This window comes from Tribolium madens, unplaced genomic scaffold (assembly GCF_015345945.1).
Source record: "Tribolium madens isolate multiple individuals breed KSU strain unplaced genomic scaffold, Tmad_KSU_1.1 Scaffold_19;HRSCAF=116;Tcas5.2_LG9, whole genome shotgun sequence".
Classification (NCBI taxonomy): Eukaryota; Metazoa; Arthropoda; class Insecta; order Coleoptera; family Tenebrionidae; genus Tribolium; species Tribolium madens.
The window spans coordinates 10,627,443-10,646,857 of NW_025400983.1; the positions used below are offsets into that span (position 1 = coordinate 10,627,443).

Below are 19,415 nucleotides of genomic sequence, written 5' to 3' on the forward strand. Positions count from 1 at the left end.
CTACTTAATTTCTTATTTGTAGAATTCAATATTCGGTCGCGAGAACTATCGCAAGCAAACATACTTGGACTTTAACAGTGACTTTAATCTTCATTTTTATTTAAAAAAGCATTGTCGATTTAAAGTGTAGAGTCTTTAAAACTCTAGCAATTAACTCCGCTAGTGAGTTAAATTGCTCTATGTTTTTTTTTTATTAAAAAACAATTTTTTAAAAATTAGCACCATAACCAACCGTACACAACCAAACTTCCCTCTTTGGAAGCCATGACAGAAAATTCCCGCGTTGACATTGCGACGCTAGAATTAGTTTTTGTGAGTTTAAATAAATTTTTTAACCAATCTTAATAAACGGTTTTAAAATGAACGAAATAATAGAACAAGTGCAACGTGGGGACTTCGATCCCATCAAATTGTTTACAGACTACAGGACTGAGATTTTTAAGGTTTTGTTTATGTTCAGTGTAAGTGGTTATTAAAAATATTTTTTTAATCCAGGTGAAAACAGCAGTTAAGGATTTTACAASTAATTTACCCAAAGAGTTGTGTGTTAATCTTTTTGTAACAAAAATTGTACCCGCTGTATTTGATGAAAATGTAGATAATTCCCTTAGAGATGAACTGATTGAGGTTGGTTTTCATTTCCTCCAGTTTATTAATGTTACTAAGTTAGATACCAAAGAACAAGATAAAGTATTTAGTGAAATCGAAGAYACGTAAGTTGTTATACAAGAAATGTTTGAATTTGAATTAATGTAACAAATTTAAGGTACACAAAAGTTGTTGGTGAGTTGAGAGACAGTGACTACCCCAATTGGGACAAGCTCTGGATATTTTTAATCAAGTTATGTAGTGAGAAGCTTCATTCAAGACTAAGCACTACTAATAGACTTTTGAGACTAGTTGAAGTTGCTTTTCGCAACTCCTCTACAGAACAGAGATTAAAAGCTTATGATTGTTGGATAGAATTAATAAARAATAGTAGTCTAAACATGGAATACCTTTGCGGTGGGAAACAGATTAAGTTGCTAGTGACACCCATGAAGGCAAAATTTGCTAGAACGCCTACTGTTATAGTAAAACGTTGTGATACTTTCATCTATTTGTTGGAAAAATTGCAAGATAAAGCAACCTTATGTTTGAAAGAATTTCTAGAATTTTGTTTTGAACCATTTGATGAGAAAAATGATTCTGAAAAGACAAGACAGGGAAGAAGTGTTCCAGAAGTTTGCTGTAAAGGTACCAAAGTGTTGCTTGAAATTTTGGGTAAATGTTTGTTATATTTAGAGAAGATGAAATTATATTTTAAGCATTCTAGGTCATTCACACGATCCTCTGGTAAAGTGTTTGAAGAGTGACGAATTTCAGCTGGTTAAACCGTTAGTTACCAACGATAATTTTCACAATTTTGCGGAAATTTTAATTAATTCTGTTATGGAATGTTGTACTTTACTCCACAATTGTAAACAAGAGAAGTCTATTATTGGCGTCGTAAGACATTGAAAAAAAAATCATGGTCTCGTCTCATTGCTTTTTACAGATTATTCAGTGCCTTTGGAAATCACTTCTTCGACTAATTCATCAAAGTAGCGATGATGTAAAGGAGAAGTGTTGCAGACAAATCAATAATTTATTGAGAAAGTCGCTTGAAGTAATATCAATTATCTTAATTTGTTGACAATAAAAAATGCATTATTTACAGAGTACCGCACAGAACGATTTTTTATATTTAGTTCTAGGAAACGTAGTAGTGCTACTAGTCCGTGACAGACTCATAGACGAGTTCAGAGACATGCTTTTTGCAGTAGCGATACATTTGTTATGGATGATCAATTTTCAGACTTGGTATATTTGTAACAACAAAAAATATTTCTCTAATTGTAAAAAATTGTAGCACTTTTTTAGAAATCTACATTTTGAAATTCGTCCACTCCTGTTTGAACGCTGAAAACTCCAGCAAATTTCACAACATGGTTTCTAATTATTTCAAAAGCGACACAGAATGTGCAAATCCAAACCACCTAAGCAGTATTTGGTGCAAAATTTTAGTCTCATTTGAAGATTTTCGTTGTTTAATCTGGCCTGTCCGTTATCTTCACGAATTTAAAGATGCAACAGTACAATTTTTGAAAATTGAGAAATATAGTACTAATTTTGTAATTTTAGAGCGTCAAATCGAAGTGGGTCAAATTGTTCGAATGTAAGCCAGAAAATGTGAAAATTATTTTTCTCCAAAAGCTTGCGAAACTCTTCCTAGATAATCAGACACTTGGCTCTAATATAGTGGAATTTTTAGAACTGATTTCGTCAGCGGAAACCAATCCCACCAAGGATTTTGGTAATTATTCTCTTGATTCCTGATTACAGTGACTTATGATTCTGAAATTAAATTGGTATCACTGAATATTGTTGGGACAGAAGATATGAAATTAGTCGGTTTTCATATTTTCATTATTGCCAATTGAATTTCAGAAATAAGTTACTGTGATTGGAAATTTAATAGGCATTTATTTTAGTGGCAAAATTAATGAAACTTGTTGAGCTAATCCTTAATTTGCCCGATTTATCCAAAAGTGATGTTAAGAAGTTAAGCTCAACGATTCTGTTTTATTGCCACCAAAATTTGTACTTTTATAAGTGTGAAGGTAACGACGAGGCTATTAACAAGTTGTGTAGCTGTTTAGAGAATATTATCACAATTCATAAGGTATATATTTTTGTGCAAAATATTTTGTTCTCATTATTTGTTGCTTAGGAGTATTCGGTTTTGGACGAATTGGCCACTCATTTGAAAAACAGCCAAACGAAAATTTTGGTGAAGTTCTCTAAACGTCTAATTCCATTTTTCGAAACACTCATGTTAAACGATGACAACACAATTGTTAATAGTGCAAGACAGTTAATTGAGTTGCTGGAAATAAAAGAAAACGAACGAGATCCATTTATGAAGTGTACTCGATCTTTGCGAATAATCAACATGGCTAATGTTACCCCAAAAGCGAAAAAATTAGGAAACCAATCCAATGTTTTTAAGACCTTGCCGCTAACATCAAAAAGTAAAGTATCTCCGCTTAGAGGGAAGAAAAAAGGACCAATTCTATCCATAAATGAAGACAGTTCTTCCGATTATGTCAAAATTGATACAAAAGTTAAACTCGATTTGGATAATCTGAACGAACATCAGAAAGAAATGTTGTCAAGAAGAAGAGACGACATACCTGCCTTATATGAAGATTTGACTCGAAGTCAAAGTCAAGATTTCTTCAAGATAAAGGAGGCAGAAAGCCCTTCCATGAAAGATAAACGGTCAGATGACGAAACAGAAACACAGACCCTTGATATTTTGAAGGAAATGAAGGAAGAAACGTCTTTAAATTCCTTCGCTTCCGAATTAAGTAGTCTGTTTGATAGAGAGAAAAAAATTGAAAGTAATGAAACTGAACCAAAGGCGTCACCGAAGACAGTAYAAAAAGTAACTAAAATTCGTAGGGTTGCTAAACCAAAAAAACTACGACATAAACTTTACAACGCCGTGAAAAAACAACTAGAAAAATCGGAAACAACGAAAGTAAATCAGAACGGCATACAAAGTAATGAAGATAATTCCGAGGTGGTTGATGAAATCATCCAAAACACCGAAGAAACATCGATTCGTAAAAGCAAGCGACAAATCAAGACACGCAAACTAGATTTTTTTCAAACGACATCCATGCATATGAAAAGAGAAAAAAGGAGTTTGGATGATTTGTTGGCGCTAGTGGACAAACGAGTCGAAAATTCCCGAAAAAATGAAGAAGGCAAAACTGACGCACAAGACAACCAAAACAAAATACCGATAATAACAATTCAAAAACTTGTGCGGAGTTCCAGGACGCGGAAAAATCCAAAACCCATGAATAAACCCACTTTTAAGATAAAACTGCAAAAAAAGAAAACACTTTTCGCGAAAAAACAACAAATAAAAACCGAAATCCCTAAAGACAAGTCTGACGACGTTTATGAATTTAAAACCGAGGAGGATGCTCCGTCAGCAAAACCGAAAAAACCGGTAAAAAGGGTAAAAAAAGGACTTTGCTTGGACCAAAGTGATTATATCAAGAAACGTAAAAAAATAATCAAAAAAGAAATCTCTCATATCACGGCGGAAACTACCGCGAGTTCTTCCCCGGTTGTGAATAGTCAAAATCCGGTTCCGACAAGTAGTTGTTCGACTCCGGTTTCAACTAGCAACAGTTCACTTCCAACTCCGGTTTTGAACTATAGTTCAGTTGTGACAGATAGATGTTCGCCTCCGGATTTGACTGATAAAAATTTGGTTTCGACAAGTAGTAGTCCGACTCCGGTTTCACCAGTTCGGACAAGTAGATGTCGGACGCCGGTTTTGAATAGTAAAAGTTCGGTTCCGTCAAAGAGATGTCCGACTCCGGTTGTGACTGATAAAAATMTGGTTTCGACAAGTAGTAGTCCGACTCCGGTTTCARCAGTTCGGACAAGTAGATGTCGGACTCCGGTTTTGAACAGTAAATGTCCGGTTACGACAAATAGAAGCCCGACTCCGATTTTGACTGATAAAAGTTCTGTTCCGACTCCGGTTTCAGCTAGTAAAAGTTCAGTTCYGAAACGTAGATGTCCGACCTCGGTTTTAACAAAAAAAAGTTCGGTTCCGACAATTAGTAGTTCGACTAGTAAAAGTTCAGTTTCGACAACTAGATCTCCGACTCCGATTCCAACTGATAAAAGTTTGGTTCCGACAAGTAATAATCCGACTCCGGTTTCAACCAATCAGAGTTCTGTTTTGATAAACACATGTTTGACACCAAATTCAACCAATGTAAATCCGGGTCCGACAAGTAGTAGTCCACCTTCACTGATTCCTTTAACCTGTAAAAGTCCTACTCCAACAAGCAAAAGTCCTTCTCCGGAATCGAAAAATAAAACTCTTACTGTAGTAATCACACCTTTAAATCAAAGTAAAGAGTCAAATGAAAGTATTGAAATCGGTGAAACTTCTGATTCAACACCCCTGCCTTCGCGAAGATCWCGTCGTAAACAATCTTTCGAGAATATCAGATCTCTTGAAGACGTTATTGAGAGTTCGCAAGCTTCTCAGAATAATCATTCAACTAGACTACAYTCGCGATATCGCCTAAATCGTAATTTAAAACAACAGACGATTGATGAAGTTCTCACAACCCCCAGTAAACCTAAATCGCATTCAGAGCAAACCAACAAAAATAAAAATAATCAATCACTGTGTGAAAGCACTCCTAAAAATGTCAAACCAATAGTACTCCGAAAACGCAGCAAATCGTTGGATAACGTCGATGAGATGATCACCAAAGTGACTTTTACAGAAGAAGTTAAGATTAATGACACTTCCGCCGACACGCTGACTCTAGAATCTGTTAAAGCCGATGAGAAAACCCCYCCGGAACAAGAGCAAATCCAGCAGGCTGATACTCTGACTCTAAGTCCGGTTAAATCGCAAACKACCGARGATTTACCTGGATCACCGGTCACGTGTGACACTCCGGATCGTACGAACGAATTTTTGAACAGTACTTCAGACATTTCTCCGATTAGTATCGAACAGGAGGAGGCRCCATCAACGCCCAAACCGAGTCAAGTGCCGAATATGCGATCTGCACGATTGCTACGAATGGCTAATTCGAACGTACAAGTTCCGAATTCGAATCGGAGATGGTTCGGAAATAAGCATTCGTCGCCGAGTGTGAGCCGAGTGTGCAAGATGAAAATGCGAAAAGAGGAGACTTTGGATATTTTGACTTTTTCGCGGGAAGTACCGAGTCCGTTAACAGTTCCTGCTAGTGGGATTTTGAAGCGGAAGAATGAAAACGTCGATGAAGTGGCACCAGCCCCTAAGGTTGGTAACAAAGGTTTGCGAGTTGGCTATGTTAAAGTGTGGTTTTTAGCGCAAGCGGGTTAATTTCTCCGATCCGGCTATAACCGAAAAGAAGATTTTTATCCGCGAGTCGGAAGAGTTCGAGGATGATCAAAATGACAAAGACAATACTGATAATGTGGACGAAGAGTTGGAAAAGGTGGGTTTCTTTTATTCTCGTTTTAGATATTTTTAATGTTTTGTTTCAGAAACCGGAAGCAAGTGCTCTTGATCGTGAAGGTTTGCGCTTTAGTTTTACAGATTTCTGGGATTCAAATTTTGAAGATACTAGCAAAGGCAAACAAGCACTTCAGCTTCTTATACAAAAATTAAAAGTTCCTGACATTGTGGAAGTGATTTCCCCAGATGAGATTAATGACCAATTGCTTATAACGAATTTACTTGATAAAGCAAGAAATAATAAAATTGCTAATCAGGAATTAATAGAAAAGCAGATTCATGACCAGGTYGCTAAATTTGATTGTGATAGCATGAAAAAGCTCATTAAAAGTTATTTTGRGAATATAGAAGGCGACAATAGGAATAGGTTTATAATTGATTTGATAAGATTAGCCAGCAATGAATTTGTATAATCAATATGTGTACTTTACTRGAAATATTTGGATTCTGTTTCATATATTTAATAAAACTTTTAATTCAACTAGCGTTTTTGTTAATTATACCTAATGAACCTAATATACTACTCCTGATGTTTACATTTRGGGTTAAATTCCTTATACCCGCAAACCAACGCCGAACTTATACGTGTTTTTTTTTCAAACATTTGTTCGAAATATTGTTAATTATTGATATACATACATGAAATTACATTGTTTTCAATTTTTAGCAGTTAATGCTGGGTTACCTATCCTTACTTCACCTACAGTTTTATTTATTTAATGAGGAAGGATTATTACAAACACAACATAGGGTTATTTAAAAGGTATCTTTTTAGTTATTAATTATAGACACTTAAAAGTAAATGTTTTTGGAAGTTTTCGGCAAACATGTGAGGAATTAACAGAAACTAACACGCTTTTAAAAAGTTAAAGGTTTAATTAATATTCCATAGAAGCCTTTTACATCGGCTTGTGATATTACTCTTCTTACTGTCAAACCTTCGCTTCTCTCGTTCTTCATCTCTGGAGCTTTCAGGCGTCTCCTTAGCGCTCCCCTCCTTTCCGAACATGCCCGAGACCTCAGCTCAGGCCGAATATCCCTTGCTGCGCCAGCTTGGGGGAAACCCGCTCACAAACTTGTGGTATTTTATTTAAAAACTTTGTATTGTAGCTTATTTTTGGGACCATGGGTTTTTATGTTATATTATTATAATAACTGTCAAATTAATAATGTGACCATTAATTTTATTGATTCTAAAAAATTAATAGTTTTGCAATAAATATTGAACATTTTTCAGTGTCGTAGAAAAAATAGTGCASAAAATTCGCTGGAAAGTATCTAAGGCACTCGTAGCGCTTCTGCTTCTATAAGAATCTCCACTTGTGCGTTATTTATCACTTTCCGTGTTCATTATGTGATATAATGCTCATATCCTGTTGTTCTGTGCTCATATCTGCAGTTAGACAACCAACAATACTTCCAAATTTATTTCTTTCTCGAGATAACGTGGACATAACCATAGGACATAACCTATTTATTAGTTCATTTGTGATAATTCACTTTTCTTTATTAAAAAATGGGGGAAGAACCAGGTCGGCTTTTATTTTTGTAATTAATGAAATATAAAAACAAATTTTAGGCTCTAAAAGAAAATTGTCAGCTTCAATCTCCAGTGAAGAAGATGAAGACGATTTCAATAAGATTTTCCAGTTTGAAGATGAGGCAGAAGAAGAAGAGGACTCAGAAACTGAACCCGAAGAAGTTGACTGTGATAAGTGGGATTACGACTGTAAAGTCAGTACGCTGAAATCTGACAAAAGTGTAGCTGGCTGTAAGTAAAGTAAGCCACTTTTTATGTCTCTTCACTTAAGTATAGACCATTTAATGCCCACATGTAGCAGAGACCCTGAGGAGAATCCCAGCAAAAGAATCAAATTGTCGCCAGAAGTTATGTCGCGTTTGTTGGACACGAGTTACAAAGACGAATTAAAAACTAATTGGACTAAAAATAAGGAATTACATTTGGTTGACACTGAACTTATAATAAAGCCGTTCAAAGTTTGTGTTGTCAACAATTTTCTAGAAAATCCAAATTTCTTGGATGAGATAAGACAAGAATTCAATGAAGTTGACTGGAATGTGAGAAGCCTAGATTTATACGAGTTTTTTCAATCAAAAGATTTGAAACATTTAACTAACTTTCCAAACATCAATTTATTGTACAAATTGTTACAAAACGATGTCATGAAATGGGTTGCTGAAATCACTGGATTGAAACTAACCCACATATCGGCCACGTGCAGTTTTTACTCAAATACAGACTACCTATTGGTCCATGATGACCAACGAGAGGACAGAATGATAGCTTTTATTTTATACCTGACTGGAAAAAATGCCTGGGATGAGAGTAAAGGCGGTGCCTTGCAATTACTAAATAAAGACAATGACGGCCAACCTGCTYAAATCGCCAGAAACATATACCCCGCCAACAACCAATTTGTGTTCTTCCCCGTCACCAGTGACTCCTACCATCAGGTAAGCCTTGCTAGATTGTCATTTGTCTCAATTATCGGTCACATCATCGTCACAGGTGGCCGAGGTGACATCACTTGAAGACAACAGACTCAGCATCAATGGGTGGTTCCACACCAACACACCCCCTACTTTTACCACCCCCAAATACCAACCATACCCAGATGGGTTATTTGGTGAGAAACAAAACCCGCCCATTGAATTCGACAGTGAGTTATCATCGTGGCTCACTGAGGGATATTTAGAGTGTGACATTATCAAAGAAATACAAGAATATTTTGAGGAACATTCGGAAATATCACTCAAGAATTTTTTCAAAATGGAACCTTTCAATGAGTTAAAGTTGATTTTGACTTCTGATTTGAGCTGGGTCAAAATTGGGCCCCCAAACCGGCATTACTACGAGGTTGCTAAAATTAAAGACTTGCCGGTMGTCCTTGACCGGTTTTTGATGTTGTTTCAAAGTAAACAAATGTTTGATTTATTGAGACGTTTCACAGGAATTGAGTTTAAGACTAGTTCGTCTGTGAAGTTCGAATTGCAAAAGTGGACACATGGGTGTTACTCTGTAAGTGACTTTAYTAACAAATTCAGTTGGTTTAAGTATTGTTTCAGTTATTGGGTGATTATGACTGGTATGAGAAGAAGCAACTAGATGTGGTGATGCATTTTGGTTGCGAATGCAACAGTGATGTGATTGGAGCTAGGATAATGTATGTAACAACAGATGAGGAAGTGCAAGATGCGCTGATAACACTAGAACCGGAGGAAAATAATTTGAATATTATCTACAGGGACACAGCCAGGTTTACCAAATATTTTAGTAAACAAAGCAAATGTGACTGTTTCTACACTRTCATTTGTTCTTATACGGAATAAAAGGCGTCAATTTTTATTAAACAATAGTCCTTTATTATTTTTATAAAAGTTATACACGGAAGTACGTTAAAATACTATGAATTAACAATGAATATATTGGTAAAATGGTTTAGTAGTTGCAAACTTGTTCCACAGTAATACCAACCGTGAATACTGCTCCTTCAACACAATACTGTTGAACTGTAATCAAGGATTAAAAATTCAATATTGCACGCGCTGCAACCACCAACTTAAAAAAGTAACATCTAAAAAATAACAAAACTCCCTTAATTTTTAGACTATATAAACCTTATATCAGTCTTAAAAATTTTCCTGACCTTCACAGCCTTTTAAAACCTCGTCATCCTCACTCTTCAATTCCAGTTGTACTTCCCGTTGACATAATTCGGTTGAAAGTTGACATTGATGGTGACCGGATGCAAGACGACATTGTGCATACCGGGGACCACTTCAAGTATGTCATAATTGCGCAAAAACGGCAACAGAGTTTTGTAATCTATCGTCAGAGGAACGTAATAGGATCCTTTTGCGTGTAAGACAAATATCGGAACGTTGAAATTCTTGTCCAATGAAGTCCGAGGCGAGTAGGGCCGAAGCTCGTTTCGGGGAATCGGCTCGATTTTCATGTGGTTGAGCGACGACGTGCTCTCAGTCGGGGAAATCCGGGAGGGCTCATGCTCTGAGATTCGAGTCAATAATTCGCTGCTAGGCGGGGAACTACGGCTGGAACTGAGTTTGCAATTAAAATCAAATTAATTTGTTTTCGTCAATTTAAATTGTGCAATTATGTATTATTTTGATACACAACTTATTTGTTACCTTCATTTTTTTTTACTTTATTATGTATTTACTTAAGTATGAAAACAAATGACTAGCAGGTAACACCTTTTAATCTGTTWTGGTTTTTAAGAGGTTTTATTCTTAATCGCTGTATTTTGTAATGTATTATCTGTTACAATATTTTTCACAGGTGTTTTTCTGATGATATACAAAAATACATTTTTTACGATTTCTAATTAAATGGGAATAGGATTTTTCCATTACCCTAAAAACTGTTAAGGCAAGATATTTTTATTTTTTCTGTAATTTTTATTCTTTTTTTAAAGTTTTCTTTAGTATACACGGTGATTCAAAAGGGTCGTACAATGGCGAGCATTAAGGTTGAAGTATACTGAATAAAAAAATAAATCGTCATTCAAAAATTCAGAAAAAAATATCATACAWTTTTGATGGCCTTAGCAGCAATATACATWCAGGGTGCGCCAGAACTCGCGCCCCAGAGAAAAATGCCATATAAGGTAGGATACCAGGAACATGGAAAAAATGTTAAAAAAATTGTATCTATAAAAATTTCGAAGTTATGAGGGTTTAAAGTTTACACTTTGACACTATTTATTTCTGTTGGAAAAATAATTTTCCAAGTTTTTTTGCTATTGGCTATTAAAAGAGGAAACAAGAAAGCTGTATCCTAAATTGTAACTCTGTTCAATGTTATTTGTGGCTTTAATTGGCAAAATTTTTGTACCTTTACTAAATAATTGTAAAAAAAACATATACAAGATCATCAGTATCATTAAATAGACGTAAAAAAATGTCAAATGTCAAAATTTTTTGATAGAATTTTTTAAACATTTTTTTCATGTTCCTAGTATCTTATCTTACTTGGAAATTTTCTCTGCGGCGCGAGTTCTGGCGCACCTGTATATTAATATGAAACTTTTTCTCCGCGTCGTTTAAAAATGAATTAAAAAAAGTACTATTTTTGGCCATTTTATTTTTTTATAAAAAAAACTGTACGGAAGAATTTTTTGATTTATTTTTGGCGTATTYTAGATTAGGTACTTACTTATGTTACTATATTTTTTCATGCAATTTGAATAATAAGTTTTTTGATAAAACAAATAAAAACTATTGAATTTTGCAATCTGTTACAAATACTCAAAATGAGATAAAAACTCTGTGTTACTGTGTGTGTGAGGTACTGATTTATTCAAAAACAACATCCAATTGTAAAAAAAAAATGTTTACTGTTTTTCTTAAAAATTCAATTATTATTTTTTTTTCTTTGAAGACTTGTTCGACGGCTTTCCGTCTGTATACAAGCGACAATTTCTTGTATATTTTGGAACTGGCTAGAGATATGCCATCTACGGAACGGTAGAGTAAATAGTTTTGAAATCTGTAATTCTGTAATTTTTTGTAAAAAGACTAAAAATCTCAAGGAATAATAATTTTTAATAAATTATGTACTATATTTTTTGTTTGTTCCAATTCATTATATTATAACTATCATTGTGGCGTCACCATCTATTTATCTTTCTGTTTTTAAAATTAAAGTAACAGAGCAAAATTAATTATTTGAAAATTGACAAAAATGGTAATACCAAGAATCAATTTTTTTCAATTTAGTTTCGCACCTTCTGATCGATATGCTATTATTAAATTACATTCCTAATATTAGTGAAATGTATGCAGTAAAACGGTTTTACATTTGCATAATATAAGATGCATACTATCAATATTTTGAATCGGGAAAAATTTTGATAAAAATTCAAATATAATTTTATAAATTAGTAACTTTACATTACTTTGTTCTAAAAAAGTACTGCTCCTAAAATAAATAATAATAATAACCAAAATAAATAAAAGTGTAGGTTACTTTATAGAATTCTAAGAAAAAAGAGAAAGTTGGTTCAGGAGCTATCGGGCAGAGATTCCCTAATTTTGGTAAGTAATATCATTTTGAAACTTATTTTTTTTTGTCAAAAAAAGTAGTTTCCCTGTGTAATTTTGTCTGTTGTCAACCTTCTTTAAAAAATTAATATAATCGTCAAAACACCACGCCAAAAACTACAAAACTAATACGGAATTACCTTCCATAATTAATAAAAAAATTAGAAATAGCACCAAAACATGAAGTTTTGACATCAAATTGCCTGTATCAAATTTTGTAAAAATAGATTAATCCATTAATAGTTATTAAAGAAAAACGAAAATAATTTTTAAACTTTGGCGCCTTCTGGTACAACTTGGTGTAGAGGTAAGCTTTATTTTGAAATGGGGAGGGAATCTCAGGTTACTTTTTTTGTTTCCATCTCTTCGTTACACCCTGTATTAAACTTAATTGTAATATTGATTATCAAAGGTCAAAAACTGATTAAAATATTCTTTCATTGACTTTCTGCGAAATGGTTTATTTAATTTGTCAATTAATTGAAGAAAAAAAAATATTAGTGTCAAGTGATTTTTCCGAATAAAAATGTTCTTAAAATTAAGTCTGGGACAACAAATATTTTTCTATTTTAGTTTACTTTATTCATCGTTGTAAATCAGTCACGTGGCCATTTTTCAAAGTTGCAATTAGATAGCTTTACTATAAGGAAATAGTCATAAATTTGGCTATTTATTGCTTGAAAGCCTTTTATCCAACTTTGTCACYTTGTACCAACTCAAGTTTAATCATCATCGAGCAATTTTCTAAGAAAGTGATTTTCACGGATTTTATAAGAATTTTTCAAAAACAAACAAACGGAAATGGCTCTTATTATTCATGCAAATATTTTTCGCAAATGACACGAATGACACGACTACTGTTACCTATAAATTTTTTATGAAACGCCTTTATTTCCATAATTATAAACATTTTGTCCGAGTGATGAGAAGTATTTTCTTATTTTATGACAATTCTTTGAAATTGATTGCGATGAATTTCTGCTCTTGACCCTTGAAAATTAACATCTATGTAAATCTGATCACCTCTAGGAGAATCGGTAGGAATCGTCCGTGTGAACTTTGATTTGTTTTCGAATTTTCGTAAAGCGCACTGAATATGCGATTCATGAGTGATATAAGAGAGGTAATTTAGGTATTTATGCCAGTGGCCAATGTGAGTTCTAGGTTAAACTCGGCTGTTTTACTCTTTTCACTCTTAGAGAAGAATATATTAAGAATAAATGTATTACTCAGATAAAGAGGGACGAAAAAAATGTATGTAACACGGGAGTAAAATAAATAAATATTCACCTCTGATTTTCGACGCTATTGACGGACGCCCTGCGTCCATTTTCCGTCTTCTGTCTCTTGATCCCCTCGTTTAAATCCTGACTGAAACGCATTTTAATGTTGTTTTTATACTTATAAGAAACCCCATTTCCGTTACATTCTGGATGTTTGTCATAGTTTTCAGTGTCATTCAGACTAACTGTGAACGAACCATTATTATTTGGCTCAGTTTTAGGCGTCTGATAGTCAGACACTTGCACCTGTGGATTGCCGACTTCTTGCAAATTCCTCGTTTCTAAAATCGGCTGATTTGCCGCCGCTGAAGGCTGCGTCATCCTCGACAAGCTCTCGCAATGCTTTTGCAAATGGTTGAGGATGCGTACACAGATGCCTTCGCGGGGGAAGTGACCTTCGACCTCCACCATAAATCGCATTGCTTCAGACATGCATTCCTGATAACCCATGCTAACAAAAAGCTGTTTTTTAACGTCTTTGGGTTGCCACCACTGCTCACCGATAGTGCTCCGAGGGGCTGCCGTGCTCCTGCTGGAGGTARTTCATGTGTTTGATGGCCATTTCGATGATTTCGGTTTTCTCGATTCGACCTCGGCCTTTTTTTAAATATTCCGTCGGGATGAGGCGAGATAAATCGGCAAGACAATTATTCATGCGGTCTCGACGTCGCTTTTCAATTATTCGGTGCGACATAGGGTCTTGCTAATCAAACAAAAAAAAAACGGTTGTTCAAATTAGATTTCAATTTAATTACTACGAAAGTTACCCTTGTCACTTTATTTTTCTTGTAAGGGCCGTATTCGGAGTCGTCCTCGCTGCAYGTAGCCGTGGAAAAATTCAAATTTCTGCAATTCAGATTCTGAGAGAATTATAATTGTAAAGTCGGGAACTTACGTCTCACAACATTGGTAAACACCTCGTTCATCTTTGGATCGGCCCAATTCATCATTCGAATTGCACCTATCAAAAAAATATATATCATCACGATTTCTAAAATTCAGTCAGTGTGCCTTTAGGCAAGACATACATATCGTACATCGGGGTTACTTTGACATAGTTTGAGAGGTTTTGTTAATGTAACTTTTTATTTTGTTGCAATATTTTCTTGAAAAAATTAGCATCAAAGGTAAAATTTTGCCTCAGGGTCATAGTTTTTCCAAAAAAAATTAGAAAATTTGGTGTCAAAGAAACTCTGACTTCGGGGCTATTTTGACAGTTCCTTTAATTACGTTGAAAATCAAAGTTATGCTATCCAGGGAGATACTTTGATACCTTAGAACTAAAAATATGTAATATATGATGTAAAAAAAATTAAATAGGTCATTTTTTGGTATGTTATGGCTTTCATATGGKATAAAAATAAAATAAACATAATTTCGGTAGGTACCTATACTGAAAATGAAACAAAATTAGTATCCCCATAACGTGTCAAAGTAACCCCATTTTACGGTATCATTGTTTAATAAATTAGGATTTCTCATCTAAGCTGAATCACCGTGTAWTTTTCGCTAGTTTTCAGGAAATATAAGCATTTATTAGGAAACTATTTTAAGGTTATTTTGAAATACGAGATTTTGCTGTCGAAATTCTTGAAACAATATGACCCTTTGTTTGAAGCCAACCCAAATCTTTCTTGCTTATTGGAGAAACATAATAAATTTTTTAAATATTTTTTTTGTAAATTAACACTRAAATTTTTGTAAAGTTTATTAATAAATCTCCATTTTACCTTATCATACCTATACAGGGTGTTTCACATAACTTTWCGAGGCTTGCGCCTAATGTACGCACCCAAATATACAAAAGTCACAGAACACTGYATACAAAAAATACACATTTAATTATTTAATTTTTGGAAACCCACGACAGTAGTTGTCAAACTAATCAATGCTTCATTAATAGTCATAAAGTGCAGTTTTTCAGAAACAATTATCATTTGTTCTATCAAGAGACGGCATGAATATGATGGTAGTTTATTTATCTTAATCACTAACTAAAAACGTTGTAATTTTTGAAAGGGTGAACAAACTAGAGAAGATCATCCAATTTTTAAAAATTTGTAATCGAGTTCGTATCGGAATATGTATTATTGATTGCATCTTACAGGCGCAGACCTCGTAAAATTATGTGAAACATCCTGTATAATGAATTTCATTGGAAAAAAAATCTTAACTGCGAAACTTTTATTTTTCATTCAATTGCTAGGTATGTTTTCATTATAAAAAGATGTTTGAAATATATCATATAAACAAAGATTTATATAAACCGGGTTGAAACAACTTTTGTCCACTTGCAAAGTAAATTCCGTTCAATTTTATGTCAATGATATTAAAAAAAAATGAGGTTTGCACTTTGGTTCCATTTTGTGATGTGTTTATTTATGGTGATTATTGCTGAAATGTCTAAATTTTTGTTTTGTCTCATCTAAATARTGGTACTGGTGTTACTTAAGAAACTTCCAAAATTCAAGTTTTACTTTAGGTACATTTTTACATTCTTTTTTTGTATGTGTTTGGGATATGCCAAGTAGGGGTTAAGTATTAGTCAAACCACAGATTATACAGATATGACAGCTTTTTGGTGCCAAAYTKGATAAACTACATAGATAAGTTTTAGAGTTCGAAATTTTTATAAAATAGTGYTTTCGCATATCATGGTCAAGAGCTGCTAACGCAAGCAATGCTRAGACCAGATTTAAACCGACAAAATTTTACTGTACCAATATTTTTTGACTGCGATGGTATAATTAAAATCCAATTCACTCTGTAAAAAAAAACATTTCCCGTTTGTGATTGCAAGTTCGTAGAAAAAGTGGGATATGGATTTTTTCAGTGTGACTATCAATTGATTCTTAATGATCAAATGAGATCTCWTGCTATAYCARTTATTGAAACAGAAGAAATTRTCAAGAGAATTTAGAAGTACTAATATACAGGCTGTCCCACGAGTAACTAATTACAACGAAATATTTTAATATCCATGTTGTRTTTGAAATGTYATGATGGTTGCTTCAAAAAAAAWTTCGCGCMCATTATTACTCGTGTYTAYACAGAGACACTGTACAGTTGCAATTACGGACAGTATTTTTCTGRCACTTTAAAAASTTCACTGTAAATTACCCTTTACTGTCATCATGACTGACATTTGACAATTAAACTTTTTTTTGTTGTTAAAATTGTTAATTAAACAGTTTGTCTGTCTTAGGAAATTTATTAATTGAACTAAATATAATTAAATCATCGTTTTGATCTACTGCCTACCCGTTATTATGCCACAAATCACTATTTTTGAAAGTAAATAAGGCAAAATGACATAAACATGACAAGAGTAAAAATGAGGTTATTAATGTAAAGGTTGTTTTAGAGTTTACATTATGAAAATGACAATACTGCCCGAAATTTTAATTCCGCAACTGTACATATGTAAATATTTCTTTCATTGTTTTAATTTCTGTTTTTTTTTTATTACTTTCTTTGCTACTTTACCACTAACAAAAGGGGATTTTCATTCGTAAAGTAGATTTTATCTTTATTAAAAGAAACTACTGAGTTTCTACAAAAGAATGTCGAGTCCAGTTGGCTGTGAAAACAAAAAATTTTGTTCCGCTTTCTTCAAACATGGGCCAAACTATCTACATGTTTTTCATCATTTTTGACAGTTTTGTCTGCGTTTCCCAATCCAGTTTTCGTTCGTATAATAATGTAAGAATTATGTTTTTTACAATTTTCTAACTGAAACTGGCAAATAAGAATAATAATAATAAAGAACAATTTATATGAAAAATGAATGTCAAACCTCACCGTCTGTGTTGATTGTGTTGTGCAAAACTAACAAAATAAGCAAAATACGTTTAGAAATAGCGCGATTTGAATGTTTCGAACGCAATTAATCACATTGCAAGGCTTTTAGTTACGTAAATATTGCTTTACAATTAAAAAAATGCACATTTGCTGGTGCGTTATTTTTTCCATAGCGCCGCGAAAAATTCGTATTCAAATAAATAGGAAATTCCGGTTCGTCCTGTTTTGTTTACGCTACGCGAGAGAAAAACGTAGGTGTGACCTTGCCATGAACTCGAACCAAAATTAAAATGCCGACACGTTCCCGAATCAATTCGAAAAAAATCGCGAATCCTGTAAAATCGAGTCGTTGTCCTTCAAGGCCACCCCCCAAGGCTACCCAGGGGACTTTCCGAAATCACAGCCACGTGATTCGTTAACGATAATAGATGTCAATCAACGATAAAAAAACGCTTATTTATTGATCGCTTGACATCTCGTGATGCTCACGTGACCCAAACGTCAAACGATAAAATTTCCACAAGCGCCTTTGACGCATCTTCGATTTTTTATGACCCGACATGAAGGATGTTATGAAATTCTTTTAGAGATTTCGATTCGTCATTTAGGAAAAAACCGCACCGCTCGTGCGCATTTCCACGAAAATTCGGGACGAAAACGTGACTGCGTTTTACACCTGCGGGGCGATTGCGATTAGATAAAAGTACAGAACAAATTAAAAATTTTGCAATGTTACGACAGGCGGGGCTTATTTTGGCACTTTCACCAGCGAAATGTAAAAATTTGAAGATATCCTTATCAAACATTTGAGCAATAAAAATAAATTTATTATTCGTGTTTAATAGCRTAGAACTTGAAGACATGTTTAATTGGTATTTGGACTGTCATGTTAGTGAAAATGGAAAAAATGGAACAAATATTTATCTCTGAAGATCGAATTACTGGCATATTTAATCTAGTTCACACCTGTCGTGAATCTTTATCGAAAAATTTTCGCAACTACATTTTTGRTATTTAAACTCTGGTTGGAAATATTATTTTTTCTATTAATGMAACTGCAATTAAGAGACAGACTAAACATGCCAACATATTTCCTTTTTAATGTTCTGCACGTTGTTTTCATTCTTATATAATGCGAGTGTAATTATTTATTTTATTGCTTCGATTTGGACTAATGCCATAGATAAGGTGTGTCTGCGATTACTATTAGCACAAACATAATAAAACTTTTTTGAAAAAAACCGGCACCATATGGATTAAAAATTGTGGGTCATCTGTCGGGGTAACTATCAACTTGTCTAAAATAAAATTTCATTACAATTGAATTAATTGAGTTACCAATTTTCTTAATTAGGTAATAGAGTTGTCTGTTGCAACAAAAGTAGAAAATGTTGATAGTTAATCCACGTGCGCTTCGCTAAGCTGAAATTTGATGAAGCTTCGTCAATGGASTTAAATGCGTAAAATCCGGTCCTGTACGAAGGGGGTGTTTATTTTTTGGCCATCTCAGCGTCCGATCCGTTAATTGGTATCACGTGCGCGTCCAAAAATACTCCGACTTCCTGCATAAATAATATTGCGTCAAAGTGTAGTGGGGGTCCGGTGCCCCCTTGAATTGTTTACAATAAAATGCGTCAGTGGCGTCCGATCCACAAATCATGAAAAAAATCAACTCGCACAAACTGGTTTGATTGTAAATTTGCGTCGTTCGCCCAAACTCACCCTTCGTATTTGACCCTCTGAATGTTGGCCGAGTTTTCCTCCCAGTAAGCCTGCGTCATATCCATTTTCCTCAGGACAGATTAGCACATAGCACTTTTCCGAAAATTCGGTGGAGATTTGTGACAGGTGTCGTCGCGGCAATRGCAAACGCGCTTCACTTTCATCTACTCCTCGGCCACTGATACCGACTCGACGAACACGCTAGAGTACACGTGAGCGGAGTATTTAATCCAAGACAAGGCGAAATCGGTGCGCTGCCTCCGACTCTACGTGACGACTACCACATAACTGGCGCTCGGGGAACGCTGCCGGATTTACGAGCGCCGATTCGATGATAAGCGCGGATTTTCACCGGAATACTCCGGGCGAAGACTGCGGCCTGATTCGTGCACCGGAACGTAACGCGGGGATAGTTTGTTTGTTTGCACATGAGCTAAACCAGAGAT

At 34.4% G+C, this 19,415-nt stretch overlaps 3 protein-coding genes across 7 annotated transcripts; 2 read left to right on the top strand and 1 right to left on the bottom strand.

The window, feature by feature from the left end:
* Positions 1-271: 271 nt before the first annotated feature.
* LOC123015489 (microtubule-associated protein futsch-like) lies at positions 272-6,560 on the top strand. Its single transcript, XM_044415238.1, has 12 exons — positions 272-443; positions 496-713; positions 767-1,263; positions 1,316-1,488; positions 1,538-1,648; positions 1,700-1,842; positions 1,892-2,114; positions 2,164-2,335; positions 2,514-2,704; positions 2,753-5,881; positions 5,931-6,059; positions 6,109-6,560. The coding sequence occupies exons 1-12, from the start codon at positions 360-362 to the stop codon at positions 6,490-6,492; spliced, it is 5,454 nt and encodes a 1,817-aa protein (XP_044271173.1). The 5' UTR covers positions 272-359; the 3' UTR covers positions 6,493-6,560.
* Positions 6,561-7,468: 908 nt separating this feature from the next.
* Positions 7,469-9,456, top strand: LOC123013196 (prolyl 3-hydroxylase sudestada1). 2 transcript variants are annotated; one of them, XM_044411588.1, is made up of 5 exons: positions 7,469-7,611; positions 7,659-7,850; positions 7,896-8,554; positions 8,610-9,119; positions 9,167-9,456. In XM_044411588.1, exons 1-5 carry the CDS (start codon positions 7,596-7,598, stop codon positions 9,428-9,430), a joined length of 1,641 nt encoding a protein of 546 aa, XP_044267523.1. In that variant the 5' UTR covers positions 7,469-7,595; the 3' UTR covers positions 9,431-9,456. The 2 variants fall into 2 exon arrangements, with proteins under 2 accessions (XP_044267523.1, XP_044267530.1); XM_044411595.1 differs by lacking the exon at positions 7,469-7,611 and having other exon boundaries at positions 7,717-7,859; positions 7,918-8,554.
* LOC123013207 (transcription factor cwo) lies at positions 9,441-19,373 on the bottom strand. Of its 4 annotated transcripts, XR_006413254.1 has the most exons (7): positions 18,970-19,373; positions 14,342-14,407; positions 14,214-14,292; positions 13,947-14,149; positions 13,590-13,897; positions 13,454-13,534; positions 10,138-10,159 (listed from the first exon to the last, which is right to left on the bottom strand). XR_006413254.1 is itself a non-coding variant. In XM_044411617.1 (6 exons), the coding sequence occupies exons 1-6, from the start codon at positions 19,032-19,034 to the stop codon at positions 9,784-9,786; spliced, it is 1,227 nt and encodes a 408-aa protein (XP_044267552.1). In that variant the 5' UTR covers positions 19,035-19,368; the 3' UTR covers positions 9,441-9,783. The 4 variants fall into 4 exon arrangements, 3 of the variants coding, with proteins under 3 accessions (XP_044267552.1, XP_044267543.1, XP_044267560.1); XM_044411617.1 differs by having other exon boundaries at positions 9,441-10,153; positions 13,454-13,897; positions 18,970-19,368; XM_044411608.1 differs by having other exon boundaries at positions 9,441-10,159; positions 13,454-13,897; positions 18,970-19,360.
* Between the last annotated feature and the right edge of the window lie 42 nt (positions 19,374-19,415).